This window comes from Solanum verrucosum, unplaced genomic scaffold (genome assembly GCF_900185275.1).
Source record: "Solanum verrucosum unplaced genomic scaffold, falcon-dt-bn FXZP01000103.1, whole genome shotgun sequence".
Taxonomy (NCBI): Eukaryota; Viridiplantae; Streptophyta; class Magnoliopsida; order Solanales; family Solanaceae; genus Solanum; species Solanum verrucosum.
In genome coordinates, this window is record NW_026020048.1 from 9,505,319 (window position 1) to 9,527,062 (window position 21,744).

The window sequence follows — 21,744 nt, forward strand, 5'->3', positions numbered from 1 at the left end:
ATGTACTCCCTCTATATACTTTTAGTTGTCATATTGCGTCTTTCGAAAGTCAATTTGATTAATTTTTAAATTTGATATTTTGAACAAAAAATTTAGATATTTAAAAACTATATGAAAAAAATTATAAATTGCAATTTTTTACATATGAATATGAGATAAAAAGTAAATTATCACAATTAAAAGTGGACGGAGATAGATAGTAGAGAAGGCCATGGCCAAGGCCATTTTGGTCCATATAGTTGCTTCTTCCAACTCAAATATTCCAATATTAGTCGGCCATGGACGATATTGACGAGGACGCGCACATTTCCTCTTCTTCCTTCCTTTGATATTCTACCTTTTAACCGGTCAAATCTCTAACTCTCCTCCTTCTATTAATAAATTCTTCTCATTTTTCTCTTCTTTCCATAATCTCCATTTTTTCCCATTTCCAACTCTAGATCTCTATAACCCTAAAACAAAATGGGCCAATATTCATCCACCCACTGCGGCGGTGGGCCAAAACATCGCCACCGCAGCCTTCATCCTACCCCACTCCCCAATCACCACCGTTCTGCCTCCGACCATTCCCAGTCCGATTTTTTCTCCCTTATGAATTCAGATGAAGATGAGTCACCGATTCCGTTTGTTTTGGGGAACCGAGATTATACGGATGATCTTCCTGATGATTGTTTGGCTTTGATTTTCCAGTGTTTGAGTTCCGGTGACCGGAAAAAGTGTTCCCTTGTCTCCCGGAGATGGCTTTTGGTGGAGGGTCAAAGCCGTCACCGTCTTGCCCTCAACGCGAAAGTTGAGATTCTTCCGCATGTTCCCACCATCTTCACTCGTTTCGATTCTGTGACGAAACTTGCTCTCCGATGTGACCGGAAATCGGTAAGTATAAATGATGAAGCTTTGACCCTTATCTCCCTTCGTTGTTCTAAACTTATTCGCCTAAAGCTTCGCGGTTGCCGTGATGTTACTGAAGTGGGTATGTCTGCTTTTGCTCGGAATTGTAAGAGTTTGAAGAAATTCTCTTGTGGGTCTTGCATGTTTGGAGCCAAAGGTATGAATGCTTTGCTTGATAACTGTTCTTCCCTTGAAGAATTATCTGTGAAACGTCTTCGGGGTATCAATGATGGGTTTGCAGCTGACCCAATTGGGCCAGGAGCTGCTGCTTCATCGCTTAAATCTATATGTTTGAAAGAGTTATATAATGGACAATGTTTTGCACCTTTGATTACTGGGTCTAAGAATTTAAAGACTTTGAAGTTGTTGAGGTGTTTAGGTGATTGGGATAGGCTTTTTGAGACAATTGGAAGTAGGGAAAATCATGTTTCTGAGATTCATTTGGAGAGGCTTCAAGTTGGTGATACTGGACTTACAGCAATATCTAATTGTCCAAAGTTGGAGATTCTGCATTTGGTGAAGACACCAGAATGCACTGATGCTGGAGTTGTAGCAGTGGCTAATAAGTGCAAGTTATTGAGGAAGCTTCACATTGATGGATGGAGGACAAATAGGATAGGGGATGAGGGTTTAGTAGCAATTGCTGAGAATAGCTCAAATCTCAAAGAATTGGTGCTTATTGGTCTGAATCCTACGTCGACTAGTCTATTGGCAATAGCTTCTAATTGTAAAAAGTTAGAAAGATTGGCTCTTTGTGGTAGTGACACTATTGGAGATCCTGAAGTATCTTGTATTGCCACAAAATGTATGGCCTTGAAGAAGCTGTGTATCAAGGGATGTGAAGTAACGGATCAAGGGATTGAATCTTTCGCTTGGGGTTGCCCTAATTTGGTGAAAATCAAGGTGAAGAAGTGCAAGCATGTGACGGGTGATGTTGCAGATAGGTTACGAGCTAGGAGGCAATCGCTAGCAGTGAATCTTGATGGTGGGGAAATTGATATTGAACCTGTGGATAGTAGTGCAAGTGATGGTGGAGCAATAGAAGAAGCAGCAGAGTTTCAACATACTGCAGCTACACTACCCATAATTGGTGCTAGTGATATTCCATCGACGAGCAATGTAGGACGATCATCAGCATCGAAGCCATGGTTTGGCTTTTTCGGAGGAAGGGGCCTCGTTGCTAGCACTCTCCGTAGGTGGTCAAATGGTAATGGTGAGAGCTTATGAATATTATGAAGACTAATGTTAAAATTGAGAAAACATACTGTTAAATTTGTTTAGCTGTACTTGGTCCGGTTTCAACTTTTCTCATTCATCTTTTTTAGTTTTGAATTTGTGGTCTTGAATACATTGTGCAGATATACATCTCACTTCCCAATTTTGATGAGCTTTTGTTAGATTTTGTCTTATCTTTTGTCTGTACAAGATTTGTTATAGCAATAACCTTGTTCATGTTGGTTCTTGGATGATAAAAGTGTATCTTGCAAAGCAAATTCTCCCTCAAACATGCATTCTGCTCCGTCCATAGTTACTTGTCTACTATTCTAAAAGTACTTGTTCAACTTTATTTGTTCGGCTCAGAAAACCTAGAAATAATTTACCATTTTGTGTTTATTTTATCCGTGCTTATAAATACTATACATTTTTGCATGTTTGAATGACTTATATAATTAATAGAGGTGATATAGTAGCATCACTTTCATTTATTACTCCCTCCGTTTCAATTTGTTTGATCTATTTTGACTTGCATAGAGTTTAAGCAAATAAAAATAGGTCAAACAAATTGAAATGGAAGAAGTAATAAATAAAATGATAATTTTAGTATATCACCCCTATTAATTATAAGTCATCACAACATCGGCAAATGAATAGTACTAAGTAATAGCAATGGTAAAATAAACACAAAATAGTAAATTATTTCTTGATTTCCTTTTCTAAACTAGACAAATAAAGTTCGACAACTATTTTTAATATACTAGTCAAGTGATGATAGATGGAGCAGTATGCATGGATATATTCTTTAATCTTGTGGTCTTAAACATATCACGTGAAATTTTGTATGAAATAAGATTGTAGAAAAATTCAGAATATAAATGAATGTTATATGTGCCATCAGATGATGTTGGAGAGTGCTAGGAATCTATTTTTGCACTGGCATATGAAGTATGTTCTTATCAGTCTTTGGAATTGTCTGGGTCATGCCAAATACCATTAAAGAAGCCTATGAGAGCTGGTGTTTGTGGAGAGTTGGGAAACCCATCAAAAAGGTGTATGGTGCCTGTTACTATCTTTTGGAATGAAAGGAATCGTAGATGTTTTGATGAGATTTCAATTCCTAACAACATTCTTAAATCCAACTCCTTAGTCTTTTTATATGGCTGGTTCAGCCAGGCCCCTGTAATCACTGTTGATCTTTTTTTGGAGGACTATGTCTGTTTTTTAGTTATTTAGTAAATTCTTGTACAGGAGCAAAACCCATCTTTTGCTGTAATTTTTTGCCTTGCATCTTCTTGATACCTTCTAATGAATTATTCTTACATCATAAAAAAAAAACATGTCACGTGAAATTTTAAATTAAGAAAGGAAATAATCATTTTGTAAAAATGAATTAAAAAGGAAAGTAGGTTAAACAAATTATATATTTTTAAAGAGGTATGTTAAGTTAAACATGAATAATGTAAAGATGGACGAAGCGAGTAACTTATTGCTGGTCTTGGTATAAAATTAAGTGCTTAATGTACTAAGCACGTAGTTTAGTAGTTATTGAAATAGATTGAGAATCTTGAGTGTTCAATCAATAAAGTGGATTGAGAATCATAAACTTAGTGGTCAATTGAGAATCATAAGCTTAGTGATGTGAATTGAGAATCATAAGGCGGTGAAAAATTGATAAAGATATGGCTTCATTGGGGTTTGAGGATAAAGATTTATGAGGTACGTCAGTAGAATTGTCCAATTATGAACTCTGACTCTCTAAGGATGTGTTGGTTAACTATATTTATGCCATCTTTCCCTATTCGGTGTTTGATGATGTTTATCATCTTATACATTTGCTCCACGGAAGAAGCGTGTCCAACTTTTTAAACCAATTTTGTTTTTCTTAATTCTTTGCGTGTTGGCTTGTTGATTGTTTATAATAGGTTAAATAAAAATGAGTAAAATAATTGATCTCTTCATATTTAACATGAATAAAAAGTAGGTACATAAATTATCAGGTGAAAACGCAAATTAAAAGTCAAAATAAGCTTAGATTTACGTATATAAAAACTCGTGAAAATTCCATGTATGATTCTTACGGTTAATTTCACATTCTAACTAGGAGACTAGGAATCTGGGAAGGGATCAAATTTCAAATTAGGTTTAATTATTTGCCTAAGTTTTGATTTTAAAAAACTAGGTAATGCAAAGGCTGTTTTTCAACAGAAGGATATGTAGTCAAAGTAGTTTAAACAATCTGCAAACTGAAGATATTTAATTACTACAAAGATAAATTAGTAAATTTAAGTGTGTTGACTGCCAACAAACATTCTGTCATTTATGGGATTGACTGAGTTATTAAATGGATAATCAAGTTTGAATCATTAGCTCGATAAAGAAAGAGTCTAAATAATGCGTCTGTACTGACCAAGTATTGTCTACCTCTTTTTCTTTTATGGCTCTCTTGTCTCTATATTTAACAGTGTTCAAGGAAACTTCTAATATTGTACCATTAGTCCAAAGAGAAACTTCCTTGTTTTTGAATATAAGTGCAAATAGAAACTTCCTTTGTTTTTGAATATAAGAGCAAATAGAAACTTCCTTGTAATTAATTTGCACCTTTTAACTTATTTGCAACTTCTCGTAGTATTAGCATATTCATGTAGTCTTTGATTTTTTTTTTATCTGATATCATCTGTGGTTTACAGTGTTTAGGTGACTGCTCCTTGATTACTTTTTGCATTGCTTTGCTATTAGTTGTCATGCTTTTCTTTTTATTAATAATATTTTGATTTGCTTGAGCCAAGGATCGGAGAGAAGTTCTGCATTTCAAAGTTCCAGAATCAGCAATAGACAAATTAAACATTTTAAGAACTTGAAGTCATACAAGATGTTTGATTAGTTCAGAATTTTGTGTATTCATAAGATATCCCCTGATGATTATTCTGAACATCTTAAAGCAATATAAGATAGTTTCAAGGGCGATTAGGTGTGACTTGCTTGATAAGGGAAAGAGAAGACGTCCCTCAAAGCCCCATTAACGCAAAACAAGTCGATTCCTGCGTTTTTCAATTCCCAGAAGCTCTTAGCTACTCAGCTATACTATAGGCTCTAAAGGCATTACTTGACTGAAAGAGTGCTTATATTATGGGGGCTTCCCTTTCCAACATCTGTAAAGAAAACCTCAAGAATTCTCCAATTCGTACAAAATAACTACTACTACTATTCTTATGAGAAAAGAAACAAAGATCAAATACAAATTATGGCTTATTCACTTTCATAATCTTCATCGTCTCCAAAACTAAACACAGATGCATCTGCTGCAATGGCTTTAATATCACTTGAGCCGAGATTGGGAATAGCAGCTCTCTCAACTGTTTCGCTCTTGTTCTCGCTTGCGCCATTTTTAGGATCGCTGTTTCTAAGAGAAAGTTGTTCAGTATTATGAGTTAGATTGGTAATCTGCTCCTTCTGGGAGCTAGAATCAACACCTGCAGCAGCAGTTTGTGAAGCTCTTGTCTGACTTCTTGTACTCGAAGGTGTACCTTCCTCCCCTTCACTATCTGAAAATACATCATCACCACGATTTTGGCCCCCGGACACCTTGTTCTTGTTCAAATTAGCTTTGGTTCCTTCACTCGATGAAGAAACGTTTCCTTGTCTCAGGTCCTTTCCTTTGGAAGCACCATCAGCCTTGGGCTTTACTGGAACACTTCCATCATAATCCACCATCACAATCTCAACTTTGAATCCTGGAGATGGTAGTTTCCTCTGAAAGATGTTTATAGATTGTGAAAGAAGAGACAAATTCAATTAGAAACTAGCTGAACATAAAATGCTATATCCATGGGAACAAAATAGATATTCAGAAAGGATAAAGCCAAAACCCTTAATAATAACAAAGTATTACAAATGAGAAGCATATCAATTACCTTGTCAAAGCCATCCAATTCTGAGACATCTAAAATCAGTCTGTTTTCCATCATTGACGTGTTTAACCAGCTGTAATGGAAAAAGGGATGAAATTCTTATGTGCCCAAAAAACTATTCATCTAACATTTTCTCATGCGGTCCTCTTCTCACAAGGAGTTGCTATGGGTAGCGCTAGAACAAAATGCTTCATTATTGATTAGTCTGAGAAGTTTCTCAATCCCCACCCCCACCCCTCCCAACCCCCTCTTATTTTCTTTTGTACGTCTCCCTACTTTTAAATTACGATAAAAATAGATCATTCAATGGCATGTACACATATATGAAATACTGAAAAGAACAAGGATCAATTGCAAACCAATAGAAATCTCCTTGGTGATCATGAAAATAGATCTTGAAGTCGCCTGCCAACTCAGTTAGACCAGGTTCACCTGGTAGAGCAAAAACCATAATTCCTTTTCTTTGTGTTCGTATCCAAAAATCTTCAGGCTGCAATAACAATGGTACAACAATTAAATATGATATATCACGAAGGGACAAAACTTTGAAACTAAATATGGCTTTTAAAACAAATGTAAGCACAGGAAACGATTAAGCAAGCTCGATACAAAGAGACTGAACTAATTTACCATAAGGTCCTTAGTCTTTGGATGCTTTTTTGTTGAGAATAGGATGCCTGCAGAAAGTACAACGTAAATATTGTGCTGGATTGAGTTATCTTTGCATCCTACTTAGTAGAGACATCACTAAAAATATTCAAATGAGTGCTCATTTTCTACGGTACGGGCTCGTGTGAGATATCAAATTACACTGTACTATAACTATGTGATAACTAGTTTTATCATATCTGTGTCCCAGGAATATTACCTAGTGTTGCGTAAGAAAAGATATGTCTAATCAATCCATTATCTATAATAGGATAATAGATGGATATTATTTTGCCAATATTGTGTGCACAAAACCTACCACTGTGGCTAGATATAGTAATTGAAGGCCTTATCCAGGATGAACACTTGTGGAATCGAAATCCTCTCAGCATGCACCTGCAACATGAACTACTTAATTACCTCTTGAAGATCAGATCAAGAATTAATTATAGTAAACAAGAAATGTACCTACGTCCTGGCAGAGCTTCACCACCAAATTGAGTCAAGATGCGCTCGAAATATTTTACATACCTCTAGGAAAAGCAAAAAAGTCATTAGCTAGATCAAATGAAATAAATCACTGTATAGCAATATGTTTCATTGGAGGTGTTGACTAACAATCTGACTTGGAAGAATAAGAGCCTTCCCATCTATGCATCTTTTTTGGTTATAATAGTTGATGCATTCCTCAGCTGTTGGGAAAAACTGAATTGCGAAAAAGGGTAAAACAAAAAGTGTGAATGAGAGAAACTAGGCAAAAGTTTCAGACCACAAGCTAGTAATTTCCATGAAATAGGTCTCACCTTCAAGAACAAAAGGAGGCTACAAATCATAAGTCCTGTCCTTGCCATTCCAGCTTTACAGTGTACAACTACCACATTTAGAATGTCCTCCTTCAACCATGAACATGCACTTAGGCAGAACAGTTTAATAAGATGAATTGGCGGGCAGTTGTGGTCATCAAATGGGAAAGATGCAACCTGTTCATATTCAACAAAAATCATTTAATTGAAGATGTAAGAATACCACAGTTTCTTTGATAAAATAGCAAACACGTATCTAGTTATCCACCAACCTCAAAATTCGACGGAATCAAAATAAAATTTACAGGAAGAAATTTTCACCTTTCCTCCAAATAATGATGCATCATACAATCTCTCTGAACAAAGATTGTAAACTTTGTATTTTCCCTGCATTCCAAGAGATAAGGAGTTGCAGTAAGAGATAAATCAATGAAAACAATACAATTGAATCAGAAAGCCCCCACCCCCCCCCCTTCCCTGGGCCCCCCCATGTCTTGCTTAAACCTATAGAATGAATAAAAGAGAATTTCTCTTTCCATCTCACACTTTCCTCTAAAAAAAGAATACCTACATATTACTTTTCAGCCACAAGAGAAAACACAGAGCTGTTTTAGTCTTTGGGACACATTGATAGCAACACTCAAAAGCCACTGCAGTTCTCGTATTAGAAAGCTTCCTTTATACTACTATACAAAAAGCAAATACAACTTAAGAACGAAAAATTCTGAATCTTAACATCCCTCAAAAACTACCAGAAATTGTTCTAACAGAAGTTGATAACTAAAGATCCAAAAGAATATCATGATGAGAAGCCATTTTTACAGCAACATTGGAACATTCACTACCCTGAAAACTATAGCTATGGTATTTCAAGAAGCACTATTCTAGTAAAAAGTATAAGATGCACTTCAATAGAGTTACTAGGGACAAATGCGATTGAGTTTACAGAAGTACCTGATGATGAGTCTCGAAAAATTTGATCACTTCCTCCATGTGATTCCGATAGAATCCCTGTATCATCCATCTAATATGTTAGAGATGCAGGTCTGGAATAAGTGGAAAATATCCAAAAAGTAAATATGGACGATCTTTACCTCCACATATCCAAAGAAACCAGAGCTCATGTCGCCTGCAGGGAAACCCATAGCTATGATGTTCTCGGTTATGTAAGTCATATCCAAATCAAATCCACCCTCCTGTTTTATTTAACCAGTTTACAACAATAATCAGCTAACATTGAAAAGTATTAAATTCAAAAGACACCTGCTCCAAACAAAAGAAGATGAGAGGGCATCTCTCTGGATATATATGTTACTAATTAAGATTCTGCAGCATTAGGAAACATTGCACTGCACACAAGAAGCAAGCACAAATTGTTTCCACACAGCTTGTTTGCTACTTTTGGTGGGTAAAAATAATTTAAACGTCACTCTAAAGTTTCAAGGAATGAACAAAGAAAAAGGATTTCTTGGGCATTTATCAATATGATCATGGAGAGATTTGGAGTGATGTCTAGAGTTGCTAACTAAATGCTACTGATTTCGTATCTTATACGAGTAAGTAAAACTCTCAAGGATAATGTATAGAGTTGCAAACTAAATGGTATTGACTTCATATCTCATATGAATAAGAAAAACTTAAGACATAAGAAAAGCAGTGACATTCTCATCTACCTGGTATCTTCGCTTGTTTTGAGATACGGCATGTCGTGCCTTAACTTGCACAGCCTTCACAGCATTCAAAGACGTGTCAATTATCCCTTTAGTGATTGATTCAAATACACCTGATTGTGTGGTTGGTGAGTTGCCTCCAGCGCGGTCATTTGCCGCAGAAGCTTTTGAAGTGAATGACAAACCAAGTCCACTAGCAAAACGTGAGAAGGAAGATGTCCCAGCATCTCCAACTGTTGACCCCTGCTGCCCAGGTGCTACAGGCTGCGGAAAGTTTAAGGTTTTTGCCCAAGATGATATGGTTGATGCAGGTGTCTTAGATGTGTTCTGAGCAGAATTATTATTCTGGGAAGCAATTGGCTTCGGAGCTTCAGCTTCAGAAGGTTTAGCGGAGAGTTGTGGAGATGAACTAGTGGATTCAGATTCCATTCTGGAACCAAACAGAAAAAAAGAAAAGATAATCAGCCTTGAGAAGAACATCAACAAAGAATCAAATGGGTAAATAGGTGTCATATGGCACAGATGAAATGGAACAATGATCTCTAGTCATCAATCAATGCTAAGCTTAACCTAAAAAGTCTATTCATGCCGAGGTAAATAACAAACTGTAAACATATAACAGCAGGCTAAGTTTTAAAATTCAATATTAAATATTTGTTCCTCTCATTATTTGGATATACATATTGATTTAAGCAAATTCAGAACAAAGAATCATTAGTCAACTTCTTTTCATCCAATAACTTTAGCTGTCCATTCACTCTGTTCAATGATACCAAAACCTGTTCGAGGCTAATTTTTAGCCTAAAGAGTCCATCAGAAGTCGAGATCAGGAAAACCAAAAGTAGCAGAAAACATTGCAACATCTTAGCCTCCACTGCATTGCTTTCGAAAAACTAAAAAGCAATGCTAACCATGATTCCTTTACACATACATGAGCTAAAAAGGTTAATAACAGTGACTATGATAATAACGCCTCAATCCTGCAATTGCGACAGCCCTATAAGCAAACTAAAAAGGCCTAAAAGGTCAATATGGAGATTGGAGGCTAACAGTTGAACTGCCAGTGAATTACGATTGGCACCTCGCTAGTGAAAAATAAACATGGATCCGAGCTTTACGAAATGAAAATGAAATCCAGTGCAAGGTGAGAATTGTGCATTGTGAATTCAGAAGAATCACGATGTGTATTGTCAAGTATAAATATAAGGAAATATAATTGAACCGGAAAATTCGGATCACTCACGGTCGGTCAATGTGACTGGAAATTGAACAGAAGTTGGTGCAAGCTCTAATTCCGTTTTCGAATTTCAAATGAATGCCAGAACTCAGCCAACGGTTTCTACATTCAAGGCGGTGCAACGGTGGTGACTGGTGGCTTCCGGCGACTTGTGCTGTTAGTTTGGACAAATTTATCCAGATCGCGATCGTAGCTGTAGTCGAAGCTCAATTAAAATACTATATATTTTTGATAAATGAGTTTCAGAGTTTCTTTTTTGTTAGATCTTCTTCTGGTTAATAAATGACTTATCCTCCAATTTCCTCGTCCTTTTACTTTTTGCCTTTAAATTATATCTGATTTTTTTTTATACATTCAATTTTCATTATAAATTTATCACAAATGACATTAATCTACGTGCAATTAAAATTATAACTTCTCTATCTTTCTTTTATTAAAAAATTATGTTATTACAAAATAAAACATTTCTCGTGTGAGTGAAAAACACTTATATAACGTATTGAAAGAAAAAACATCATTCAAGACTTCAAGTAAAAATGCCTATATAAAATTTATGAACACTGTTTTATACCAATATCATATACTTTCAAAGAAAAAGAAATAGCAAGTGTATACTAAATTAACAAACCGTATTGATGTGTCATTTATATAGTTTATCATTTTAATGAAAAAAATATATTGTTGTATACTTTTAAAATTTAATTTATTACTAGTGCGGTTGACTTTTACTTGTCGCTTATTCTTAAAATGAAGTAAAATTTTATTTTTACTTGTCATTTCTGACATATCAAGAAAAGACAATAATTTTTTTTTATGTTTTATCCTCAGCATTAAATACTTATTTTTCAAGACATTGTTTAACATGAAATAATTTGATAAAATACTTATATTATCAATTATTTTCTTAATGAGTGTGTCAAATCAAGCAGTTACTAGTAAGTGAATGAAGTGCTACTAATCACATTTAATTGGTATGGCTTGATCCAGGGGGCTCAATCCTAAAGCAACTAAAACATGATTTCAGGCCTCAAAATTATTCATTATATATATATATATTATATATATATATATATATGTTACACATAAGTGTTCGTGTTAGTATGGACCCAATATTTATTATTATTTGGGTTCATTTTATGTGACATTGATAAAATTTAGAGAGTCGATTAAATTTTAATATGATTTTTAAATATTTTATGTTGTCAATTATTATAATTTATAGTACTTTTTACGTAATTTTTAAATAATATATGTTATTTCTCTTTTCCCGATATGTAGCACATATAGAATTTCGAGTGTCAATCAAATGTTGTTAATTATTGAGATATACAATACTTTTTACGTAGTTTTCAAATTAAATAATACATGTTACTTCTTTTGTCCCGTTTTATGTGACACGGATAGATTAATTTTATGAATCAATTGAATTTTTTATATGTTTTTTTAAAAAATATTTTAAATTGTCAATTATCATGATCTATAGTATTTTTTACGCAATTTATAAATATATATATATATATATATAAGACAAACAAATTAAAACAGAAGAAAATATATATGTATGTGTGTGTGTATGTATGTGTGGAACCACACAGGTGATGCAGACATGTTGACCATCACCTGTGTGGTTATCCACGCTCATATATATTAGTAATGGATATATATATTTACTAATCATTATGCACATTTTTTCAAAGTCTTACTACCTTTTAAAGATACGATCAATTTAATTATGATTGATCGTTGTAGACAATTAAATTTGTAGATACTTTCTACTTCTTAGTTTATTCAATTAACTTTGATTTGAAACACTTGTGTTTTTAATGTTGACTTTATAATATTTTCTTTAATTTTATGAGTGATTTTTTAAATATTTGTAGCTCAAACTAATTAGATTATCAAATGATTAAATTTATATAAATATTTATATTAATTTTGAACACCTTTTAAAGTGTAACAGTCGATCTCCTATTGATGATTTATACCAATTTTTGTAATTGAATATAGGATGTTATATACGTAAAAATGACATTCTAATTGGCATACTCAATCAAGTGCATTCTTAAATCTATTTTAAAAAATTTCCAATAGTTCTAGAATAATTTAAATAGTTTATGTAACAATTGACTTATTAAAAATAAATTAAAAAATCCCTAAGATCTAAACAGTTGTAATATTGTATAACCTAGAATAATTTATATATGCTCATTGCAAAAGATTACATGAATTCTAATATAGTCAATTGAAACAATAAATTATTATCAAAATAAAATTAACAACCATGTATTTTAAGAAGCTATAAAAATAAATATCAAATAAAATATATAAAAATTATTAAATAAATTTGAGATTTTTTTTCTAAATTTTGGCTTTGAAGTGTTTTGAGAAAAAATAATTAGTAAATGTGATTGTGCATTTGTTTGACTTTTCAACCGTCTCTAATGATATAATCATAAAATTTAGCATTATTTCTTCCGAGTCACAAAAAAAAAAGTATATCCACATATATCAAGATACTAACATTATCGTTAACGACACTTAGTTGAGTTCACAAAAGAAAAGCATACTCAATTCATATATAAAAAATGTTGACAGTATAATCAACAATACTTTTTTATCTACTAAAGATATTTTAACTACATTTGTTTTTCATTTGTTTCAATATTATCTGAACAAAATGATATCCTATTATTCGATCGTTATCTTTTTTGATTATTGGATCTACAAAATTGAATATAATTTCTTTATGTTAAGATTGTTAAAATATGTATTGCAAAATTCTGTGGATAAGTTAGTCTTCATTATAATTTTATAATGTGGAAACACTTTTATTAGCTATTGAAAGAAAAAATAAGTAAAATTTTTAAGGATAACATTTTATACCAATTGACACGTAATTTCAAAAAAAATTAAAAAATTATCACAACTCATGCTTCAATGCTTATTAAAGCATTTAAAAATAGTCTGTGTTTGACTAATTCATTTGATAAATAATTTTGATAATCAAACTGTGTAAACTTTCTCAAAAGTGCATTTGAGAATCAAACTACGGAAAATGACAAATATCAATGCACTTTTAATATTATGATTATTTTACAAAGAGAGATTATTTTAAATATTATTATAAAAAATAAATTAAAATGTACGTATTCAAATTTTCAATCAATAATATACCTTTTTTGGGAGGTCTGGAATGGTGAATTGATAATTTTTTTCTTTTATCTAATATTGCAAAAATATTGTTGTTATCTTTTTTTTCTTTCTAATTTTGCGAAATAATATATAAAATATAAAATAATAATATATAAACGTAAAATAAAATTTTAAAAAATTATATAAAAAAATTAAATGAAGCTTAATCAAATTTATGAGATATTCTAATTAATTAATAAGAGATATATCGATAGCTATGTATATATGAAAGGGATAATTTAGTTTTGAAAAAAATAATTTTCCATTTATGCTTTTGATTTATTTTAAGAATCAGAAATTTTTAGTTCCTACCCCAACAGAAGAAAAATTATTTTTGCTTCCATTGAAAACTAATTTTTATTAATTTTTCAAACACTGTAGTTTTCAAAAATATATCTTTTTTCAAAATAAATACTTTTAACCTCCGAATAACAAATGTGAAATAAGCTCTAAGTTTTGTACCAATAGGTAGGAGTGTTTGAGGTTTGATTTGGATGGTTATTAGTTAAAACCAAAACTAAATCAATCTAGTCGGTTCTAAAATTTCTAAAACCAAACCAAATCAAATGAAAAGAAAAAAAAAACACTGATTTGGTTATTGTCGGTTTGGTTCGATTTGAAAGTAATAAATTTTTTGAGTACATACATATCTCGATAGACACAGACACAACAATCCACAGGAAAGCTAGTTACCGTGGGTTCAATTAAGCAATGCTTGTGTTATTATTACATGAACAAAGCAATTCAATTAAGAAAAAATGTGACTATCTTATGTGAGGTAGAGTAGGTAAAGACTAAGGTAATGGATTTTGATGAATTTGGACTTAAGGTTGTAACAATTGAGCTAAAATTTAAGTTTTGAGCTTGAAAAAATGGTAAAATTAAAGACTGAAGTTGATTAAAATTTAACAAAACATTTATATTTTATTTATGAATAATATATATATATATATATATAATTTTTTCTATAAGATTTATATATCTAGTTTCTCGGTTCGATTTGGTTATTTTTACGGTTATTTTTTAGTAAAATCAAAATCAAATCAAATAGTATCGATTTTCAAAATTTATAACCAAACCAAATCAAATTCATTTTTTAACTAATTCGATTCAAATTACGATTCGATTTAATTTTTTTAACCATAACCATGAACAACTCTAGGTAACATATATCTAAACAACATAATCCTACCACTCAAACTCTACTGACGCAATCTCCTACTAATTCTTTTGTATTTTATTATTGTGTTCTACACAAGTTCAAATCTTTGCAACTTCAATTACTGTAAGTTTGGTTCAATCAGCCAAATTTCTTTTCTCACTTTATTTTCTCCGCTTACTCCGAAATATAATTTAAAACATTTACTATATATATATATGCACAATTTATTTTAACTATATACAAAAAATCTAATTTTTTATTAAAGAAATTTGAATAAACCTCTCTGTCCTTATTAGCTCTGCACCAATTACATTAAAAGAAGAGTAGAATTTTTTCACACATTCAGTCAAGCAACAAGCGATATGGTATGTGTCATTTTTATGTAGTTTACTATCATTTTGATTAGGCTTTTTTATAATAAAAATATATACTCTTTGTCTCAGCTTATGTGATATAATTTAGATTTTGAGAATTAAATAATTGATAATTAAAAATATTTAAGAGATATATAAAATAAAATTACAAATTAAAATAGATTCGTTTGAATTTTGAAAATAAAAAATTACCACATAAATTGAGACGAATAGTGTACTATGTGTTTTTAAAATTAATTTATAATTTATACTCGATCATAATTATTTTTTGTGTTTGTTCACTTAGCTGTGGGTTACAGAGTATTTTCAAAATTGAAACAACCCTGCCGTACTTGAAAGAAACACTCTCTAACTCTATGGATATTAACACGGCCGGCGCCGGTGCCGGCGATGTTACTCCATCCGGTGCTTTTTGCCAGTGGACTTCATCTGCTTCTCTCTCGTTCCAGCACTTTCTGGATAAAACGACGCCGTATTTATTATACCGCTGGATTGCGTTTTTCTTCATCGCTGTCCTGTATGTCGTGCGAGTGTATCTGGTGGAAGGATTCTACGTTATCTCCTATGCCCTGGGAATCTATCTTCTTAACCTCCTCATCGGCTTCCTGTCGCCGCAAGTTGACCCGGAGTTACAGGATTTATCTGATGGCCCGACTCTGCCGACCCGAGAAACCGACGAATTCCGCCCTTTTGTTCGTCGCCTTCCTGAATTCAAATTCTGGTATGTTTTGTGTCAATTCCTTTGCTTCGTATATTTTGCAGCTTCTGTCATCTTAATTTCTAAGTTCTATATCGCCGATCAGAGACTAACCCTTGAATTATAGTTCCGCGCGTTGTACCTTCTGTTTGATTTGAAAATATATACCATTTGTAGCAGAGAGACGGGAGAATTGAAATGGTTAATTATGATTTAGAACTCCTGCTCAAGTAGATTATACTGAAAATAGCAGTCAATCAACAAATCTTTTAGTATTGTACCTCGTCATATTTAAGTTTGAATCAAAATTCCTTTTTTCTTTATCTTTGATCTAGGAGCAAGTGTTTAAGGTTCCCATTGAATTTCTTTTCTTTAAGTTAAACCTGCAACGGCTTAGCTAGAAAATTGAGGTTGAGACTTTTGATGGTTAACATGTGCTGTTTAGAGACGGCAGATTTTAATCATTGGGTTAAAAAAAAGAAGTTTCTTTGATGTTGAGTCTAGTACTGCAGATGTTGATTATGGTGTATGCATTTTTGTTAGTGAAAGATTTGATGTTGTACGTGAGATTGCCAATTTCCTGTGATCCTGCTCAGTGCTCTGTAGTAAGTTTTGGTTCCGAACATGGTTCTTTCCAACTGTCAATGGCTATTATGTATCTTGAGCTAGATATAGACAGCAAGACTAATGTGATTCACAAAAATTGTTTGCAATGAAGTATGACAGATATTCTTTTGAATAAGGTAACATTTTATAACTAGAGAAATACACCAAGAGTGAGAGATATGGTGTGAAAGCTTTTGCCTTAGGTCACGAAAGCAGTTAAAATCTTGTCTTAAGATTCATTATCAAGACGACTGAAGCTGGAGCCAAGAGAAGCTGATCCTTCCCATCTCTGTCTCTCTCTTCAACACATTAGTGTGTGTGTCTAAGTGCAGAATTTTAAGCAAATTAGAACTGCCCCCACCCCCTGCCCCCACACATGAGAAAAAAAAAAATGTTATACCTTATGCATGGATGAATTAATAAATGTATATGTAGTGAAGCATCACTGTAAAAGGGAAAAGGTCAGGCAGAAAAATGAGCGACCGGGCATTGCTTCGATATTCATATAGTCAGTGATTATGTGAATTTGGGAACCGTGGTCTTGTCTCTTTAAGAATATATCTATTTTTATGAATAAACCCGATAATTTGCAAATGTCAATTTATTCATTCGTCTTGATAATATATTTCCCTGTTCACTAATAAATCGACTAATTAAACTCATGTTTCTATAATTGACTTGATCATCACATATTTCTTGTGTTTGGACTATGATGTTCATGTAGGAGTTAACGTAGTATGGATACTTGGCATGCATGATCCAAGCTGATGTCCCTTCTGTTCTTAACTCAATGGGTGTTTGTCCTCTTGGTGGCACCGTCAGTAGTAGAAAATGCTTCCTCTGACAGCTGTTGAAATTTCTAGCTAACCATAGGAGCAATTGATTAAAACTCCAGATGTATAGCTTACTTTCTAAGTGTAATTTATACTTCCTTTCATAGAGAGTTAAACATTCTGCTGGTAGAGTGGTGATAGTGTGATAAGGTTCAAATTAAACAAGGATGTCACAAGGCTTCATAAAAGTATAAGACCAAAATGGTGCTGCTGCTCAAGTATTAGATACTATAATAGACACGGACATGTATGCGGGTGCATGCCTCTTGATTGTGATGTCACATATTTAGCATTCTTAATATGCATGCCTCTTGATAGTGATGTCGCATATTTAGCATTCTTGTAAATTGGCTAAAAATGGAGAGGATATTTTCTCCCTTCGCACACTCTTTAGACTGGAGTTGCGGAATGATTTGTACTGTCTTGACTGACTTTTGTTGTTGTTGTAAACCCCCAAAGAGGATGCTCCTAGAGAAATACTGTGTATCTCTTATGTTTCAATGGGTATTATAGTGTTTGCTTGCCACCCAAAAAATCAATAGATGCAGTCCCTTGTTTTGTTTTTGTGTTTATTTTTCTGTCAACTGGCATGTTCTAATTTGAGTCACGATATTTTTTCAGTTAGCCCTGCCCTTTGTCATCTATGTCAAAATTAATTCCATGTGCCAGAACCTATATAAGCAGTGTGTCTAATTTCTCAACCATTTCTTTGGGCATTGATTTTTTCTGTTTTTCTGTGTGAAGGTACTCAATTACCAAGGCGTTCTGCATTGCATTTGTGTTAACATTTTTCAGTGTATTGGATGTGCCTGTCTTTTGGCCGATTCTCGTTTTCTACTGGGTTGTGCTGTTCACACTTACAATGAGAAGACAAATACGACACATGTTGAAATATAAATATCTGCCATTCTCTTTTGGGAAGCAGGTAATTTTAAACCTTGCATATCTAAGTAAATTTCTCTTTACTTCTTTGTTCACATGACATCCTTTGTGACTAAGAATTGTGTTTCATCCCAATTTCCTTCTCTCTTTAAGCGGTATGATGGAAAGAAAGCAGCTTCATCAGAAAGTGAAGATCTTCTCCCGTAGACTGAAACGTCTGCGGCAGCTGTTTATTCTATGAAATTTACACCAAGCTGCTGTAAATTGTCCTTTCTTTTCTGCTTCAATAGCCATAGATTTCTAGGATGCTACTGGAACTGGAAGAAACTCTCGGGAGAATTAGTATCAACGTTATGGTTACATCTTTGTCTCTCGGGGCATATTTCATAGTGTAATGATATCTTTGTTTTCCATTTGCTCAGCTTTCAGAAAATTATGCTTTGTAAGTGTACCCTGATGTCATATAGTACCCTTTACTTAGTTTTCTACCTCAAGTAAAGAAGCTTGCCAGTGCTCTTATTAGTAATCTGCTGGCTTCAACTATGCCTGAAGCCTCTCTTTGGGGGTAAATAAAGAGTTGAATGTAGTTGGTTAACAGTAATTAGTGAGATCGACAATGTTCCACATGTAATTTCTTTGAAAAATTCAGTTTGACATATCATTTGAGCATTCTTCACAATTACAAGTGCGTATCAACTTGTATTTTGAGCACGGTCTACCGAAGACCACGCCAAAAAAAATGAGAAAGAAAAAGAACTCTCCTGGCTTTCCATCGACCGGTCGATGTAAAAGCACCAAAAAACGGAAATAATAATTCAAATGCCGGTGTAGCTAGGCGGTTGTGGCCCAACATCTTGGCACAATGTATATTGACTATTGTTTACGAATTGTGAAAATCAATCTGGAGAATTGAGTGAAAACTATTGAGGTGGTCTGTAGTAGCCATAGACTCCATAAAACGTTTGTGCAAAGGTGAAGAGTATCAAAATAACAGCAGCAGCAAAGGAGATGATTGCCCATGGGTTGTTGAAATACTTATGCCTTAAAGTAGCACGCCAAGCATTCCACCTGTGGTCGTAGTACCGGTTAATTTGCTGGGATAACTGTGAAAGGTAACTGTCATTGACGTCAAAAACAACCTCTTGACAAAGCCGATTGAAAAGGTCAGCAACTTCAGCATCATTGCCAAGCCAATGCTCAATTATTCCACAGTAATGGAGGTACTTAACATCCTCTGGTGAATCGATCAAGTTGTCCAAGAAAATTACGTACGAAGTTATGTCATTGGTGCAGTCAAGATGGCACTGCTCAAAAGCAATCAGGTTGAGGAAAAGTGACTTTGTACCATCATGAATTAAAAGCCGAGGCATTTTGAGGATTCCATTCTTAAATTTTACATCCCAGAACCTATCAGTCTTCCTTTTCTTGAACTTAACCCCAGCTTCTTTCAGCTCTGAAACACTATGAATCATTTGCTGCCTGCGTTTGTCTGCCACCCGACTCGAATGTGACCAACGCTTGATCCACGTCCTAGGCGTTGGCTTAGGCCCTGTCTGCAAAAGGCTCCTCCTGAAAATAGAGATGACAAAATTAGCTCCTTTTTTTTTATCAACCAGTCCAACTCGAATCCACCCAAATAAACTGGGAAGGGTTGAGTCATGAGCCGTTTATTGATTTAACCCATTTTGACTGTACCTGAAAACATCGAGGCAATGAAGTCCAGCAAGGTCTGCTAATGGATCAAAAGAAGCAGAACGTCCCATTGATGACTCCAATTTGGTCAAGTCACTCTTCGTCAATGGCTCATCAGTTGGCATCAATGGATCAAAAAACCTCAGAGCTAGCCTAGCTACAATACCTTTCTCATCAGGCATATCAGATTGAATCCCATACAATCGATCAAGGATAAATAACGGAATTTGATTCTCAATCATGATCATATCTCTCTGAATCGAATGCATCGATCCCCTCATTGCGAAAACCGGGTCGTTCCTCGCATAACCAAGATGCTTGAATCCACCAGCAACACCACGAAATAGCTCGAGAACGAAGCAGCTATCCAGAACCATCATTTCAACAAACTCATTGCTGTTCATTGCAATTGTCCCTTCATAACAGGCGCGTGCTTTATCCTCGAGCTCACTCACAGCATCAATATACATTTTAATTTCCTGATCTGTCCGCTTAAGGATTTGGAGAACAGCTCGCCATTTATGGCGATCCATATTCCGGAGGCGCTTTTTGCCATGGTGATAAGGACCTAAAGAGACAATTTGAGGTATGTAAGCTTTATCATCATCTCTTCTTAGGCTTAAAGGGACTCTGTAAATAGAAAGTTTAGCCCATGATCCAGCATCATTATCTTGCTTAGCTTGTTCTAATTTGTCCTTAATGCTAATTACCCATTCGGATTCTGGTGTTTTTGGACCTTCCTCTACATTATGAACATTTTCCTCGAGGGTAGTTTTCAAAGAATCAACTGGGTGATACTCTTGTTTTTGCAACAGTTGTCGTTGCAGGGGAAATTCTGGAAAACTAATGGATCTGCTGGTGGTGGGAGTAGGAGTAGGAGTAGTAGGAGTATTTTGAAGTCCAGCATCAACAGTTTCTTTGAGCTTGAGGGTAATGAGGTACCAACTCAAAAGATCTTTGTTGAATACAGCAACCATTTTTTTTTTTTACTTGTTTTCTACTTTTCTTCAAAAGAATGGAATTTGGGTCATTCTATTAAAGCAAGAAAAATGTTTTGCTTTTAGGTAGACTTTAGCTTACAAGCAAGTCGTCGCTTAAACTACAATGTAATAAAGAAGAAATGATTGTAGGATGTTGAAGTTGAACTAATCCAACTGCGGAATATGCTGCATACTGGACCCCTCTTCACTATTATTTTTTCTAATGATCATGGTGTTCGGATCAGCTTTCACACACCTCCACTAATTCCACAAAATACTTGTCATCTCCCACTAGCAACAAGTATCATATAACTCTATCCACCAAGGCTATCTCTGCTGGAATTTAAACCTGAGAACTCACGACTCTCAACCACTTCATTGATCACACTATTTTAAACGACCCTAATTGAACTAGTTCTTCACGTTTTTATAACTAAATACTACATGATCTTGAACACTCTGTTATCAGATTGTAAGTGTGCTCTTTTCAAAGATTAAACTCTTAGTAGTGTTGAATTTGGCAATTTGTTGCGTGATCAAAGGTCAACTTGTTTCGTGTTTGATGATGCTCAGCCTCCATACATTGATCTTTTAGCAAATAGGAACTAAGTTATTAAACTAGGAGGATCTCATTCACATATGCCTTAATCTATTTGACCCACCAATGGTCATGGAGATGTGAAAGAATTAAAAAAATTGAAACATGCAGCAATTAAACAAATGAAGTGGCTGATAATATTTGCCAAAACCAGCTGTTGACAGTTCACACATATGACCCATGGGAAACACCATTGGGTCTAGTTCACTATTAAAGGCAGGCTACTGATTGGGTCATTGGTTAATTATCAATTTAATTGCTGATAAATAAACAATTATGTATATTAATAAAAAGAAAAAGAGTTTTTTCCACCGAGGGGCAGCTGGCAGGTTTATAATTTCACCGAGAATTTTCTG

At 34.0% G+C, this 21,744-nt stretch overlaps 5 protein-coding genes across 7 annotated transcripts in view; 3 read left to right on the forward strand and 2 right to left on the reverse strand.

Annotated features, from left to right (window-relative positions):
• LOC125822871 (lysine-rich arabinogalactan protein 18-like) overlaps positions 1-21,744 on the forward strand; it is a 217,815-nt gene that overhangs the window by 189,916 nt on the left and 6,155 nt on the right. The gene's annotated exons all lie outside the window — the stretch shown is intronic.
• LOC125822849 (F-box protein At1g47056-like) lies at positions 304-2,266 on the forward strand. The gene has a single exon (XM_049502305.1). It carries the CDS (start codon positions 463-465, stop codon positions 2,113-2,115), a length of 1,653 nt encoding a protein of 550 aa, XP_049358262.1. The 5' UTR covers positions 304-462; the 3' UTR covers positions 2,116-2,266.
• Positions 5,274-10,575, reverse strand: LOC125822857 (phosphatidylinositol 3,4,5-trisphosphate 3-phosphatase and protein-tyrosine-phosphatase PTEN2A-like). Its single transcript, XM_049502311.1, has 13 exons — positions 10,379-10,575; positions 9,139-9,565; positions 8,560-8,661; positions 8,420-8,476; positions 7,787-7,852; positions 7,466-7,642; positions 7,281-7,367; positions 7,131-7,195; positions 6,982-7,058; positions 6,645-6,691; positions 6,374-6,504; positions 6,018-6,087; positions 5,274-5,856 (listed from the first exon to the last, which is right to left on the reverse strand). Exons 2-13 carry the CDS (start codon positions 9,562-9,564, stop codon positions 5,353-5,355), a joined length of 1,809 nt encoding a protein of 602 aa, XP_049358268.1. The 5' UTR covers position 9,565; positions 10,379-10,575; the 3' UTR covers positions 5,274-5,352.
• Positions 15,388-18,551, forward strand: LOC125822872 (protein RER1A-like). 2 transcript variants are annotated; one of them, XM_049502340.1, is made up of 3 exons: positions 15,388-15,821; positions 17,981-18,161; positions 18,272-18,551. In XM_049502340.1, exons 1-3 carry the CDS (start codon positions 15,457-15,459, stop codon positions 18,323-18,325), a joined length of 600 nt encoding a protein of 199 aa, XP_049358297.1. In that variant the 5' UTR covers positions 15,388-15,456; the 3' UTR covers positions 18,326-18,551. The 2 variants fall into 2 exon arrangements, with proteins under 2 accessions (XP_049358297.1, XP_049358296.1); XM_049502339.1 differs by having other exon boundaries at positions 15,406-15,821; positions 18,236-18,551.
• On the reverse strand, positions 18,748-20,901 carry LOC125822850 (UPF0481 protein At3g47200). Its single transcript, XM_049502306.1, has 2 exons — positions 19,814-20,901; positions 18,748-19,687 (listed from the first exon to the last, which is right to left on the reverse strand). The coding sequence occupies exons 1-2, from the start codon at positions 20,785-20,787 to the stop codon at positions 19,039-19,041; spliced, it is 1,623 nt and encodes a 540-aa protein (XP_049358263.1). The 5' UTR covers positions 20,788-20,901; the 3' UTR covers positions 18,748-19,038.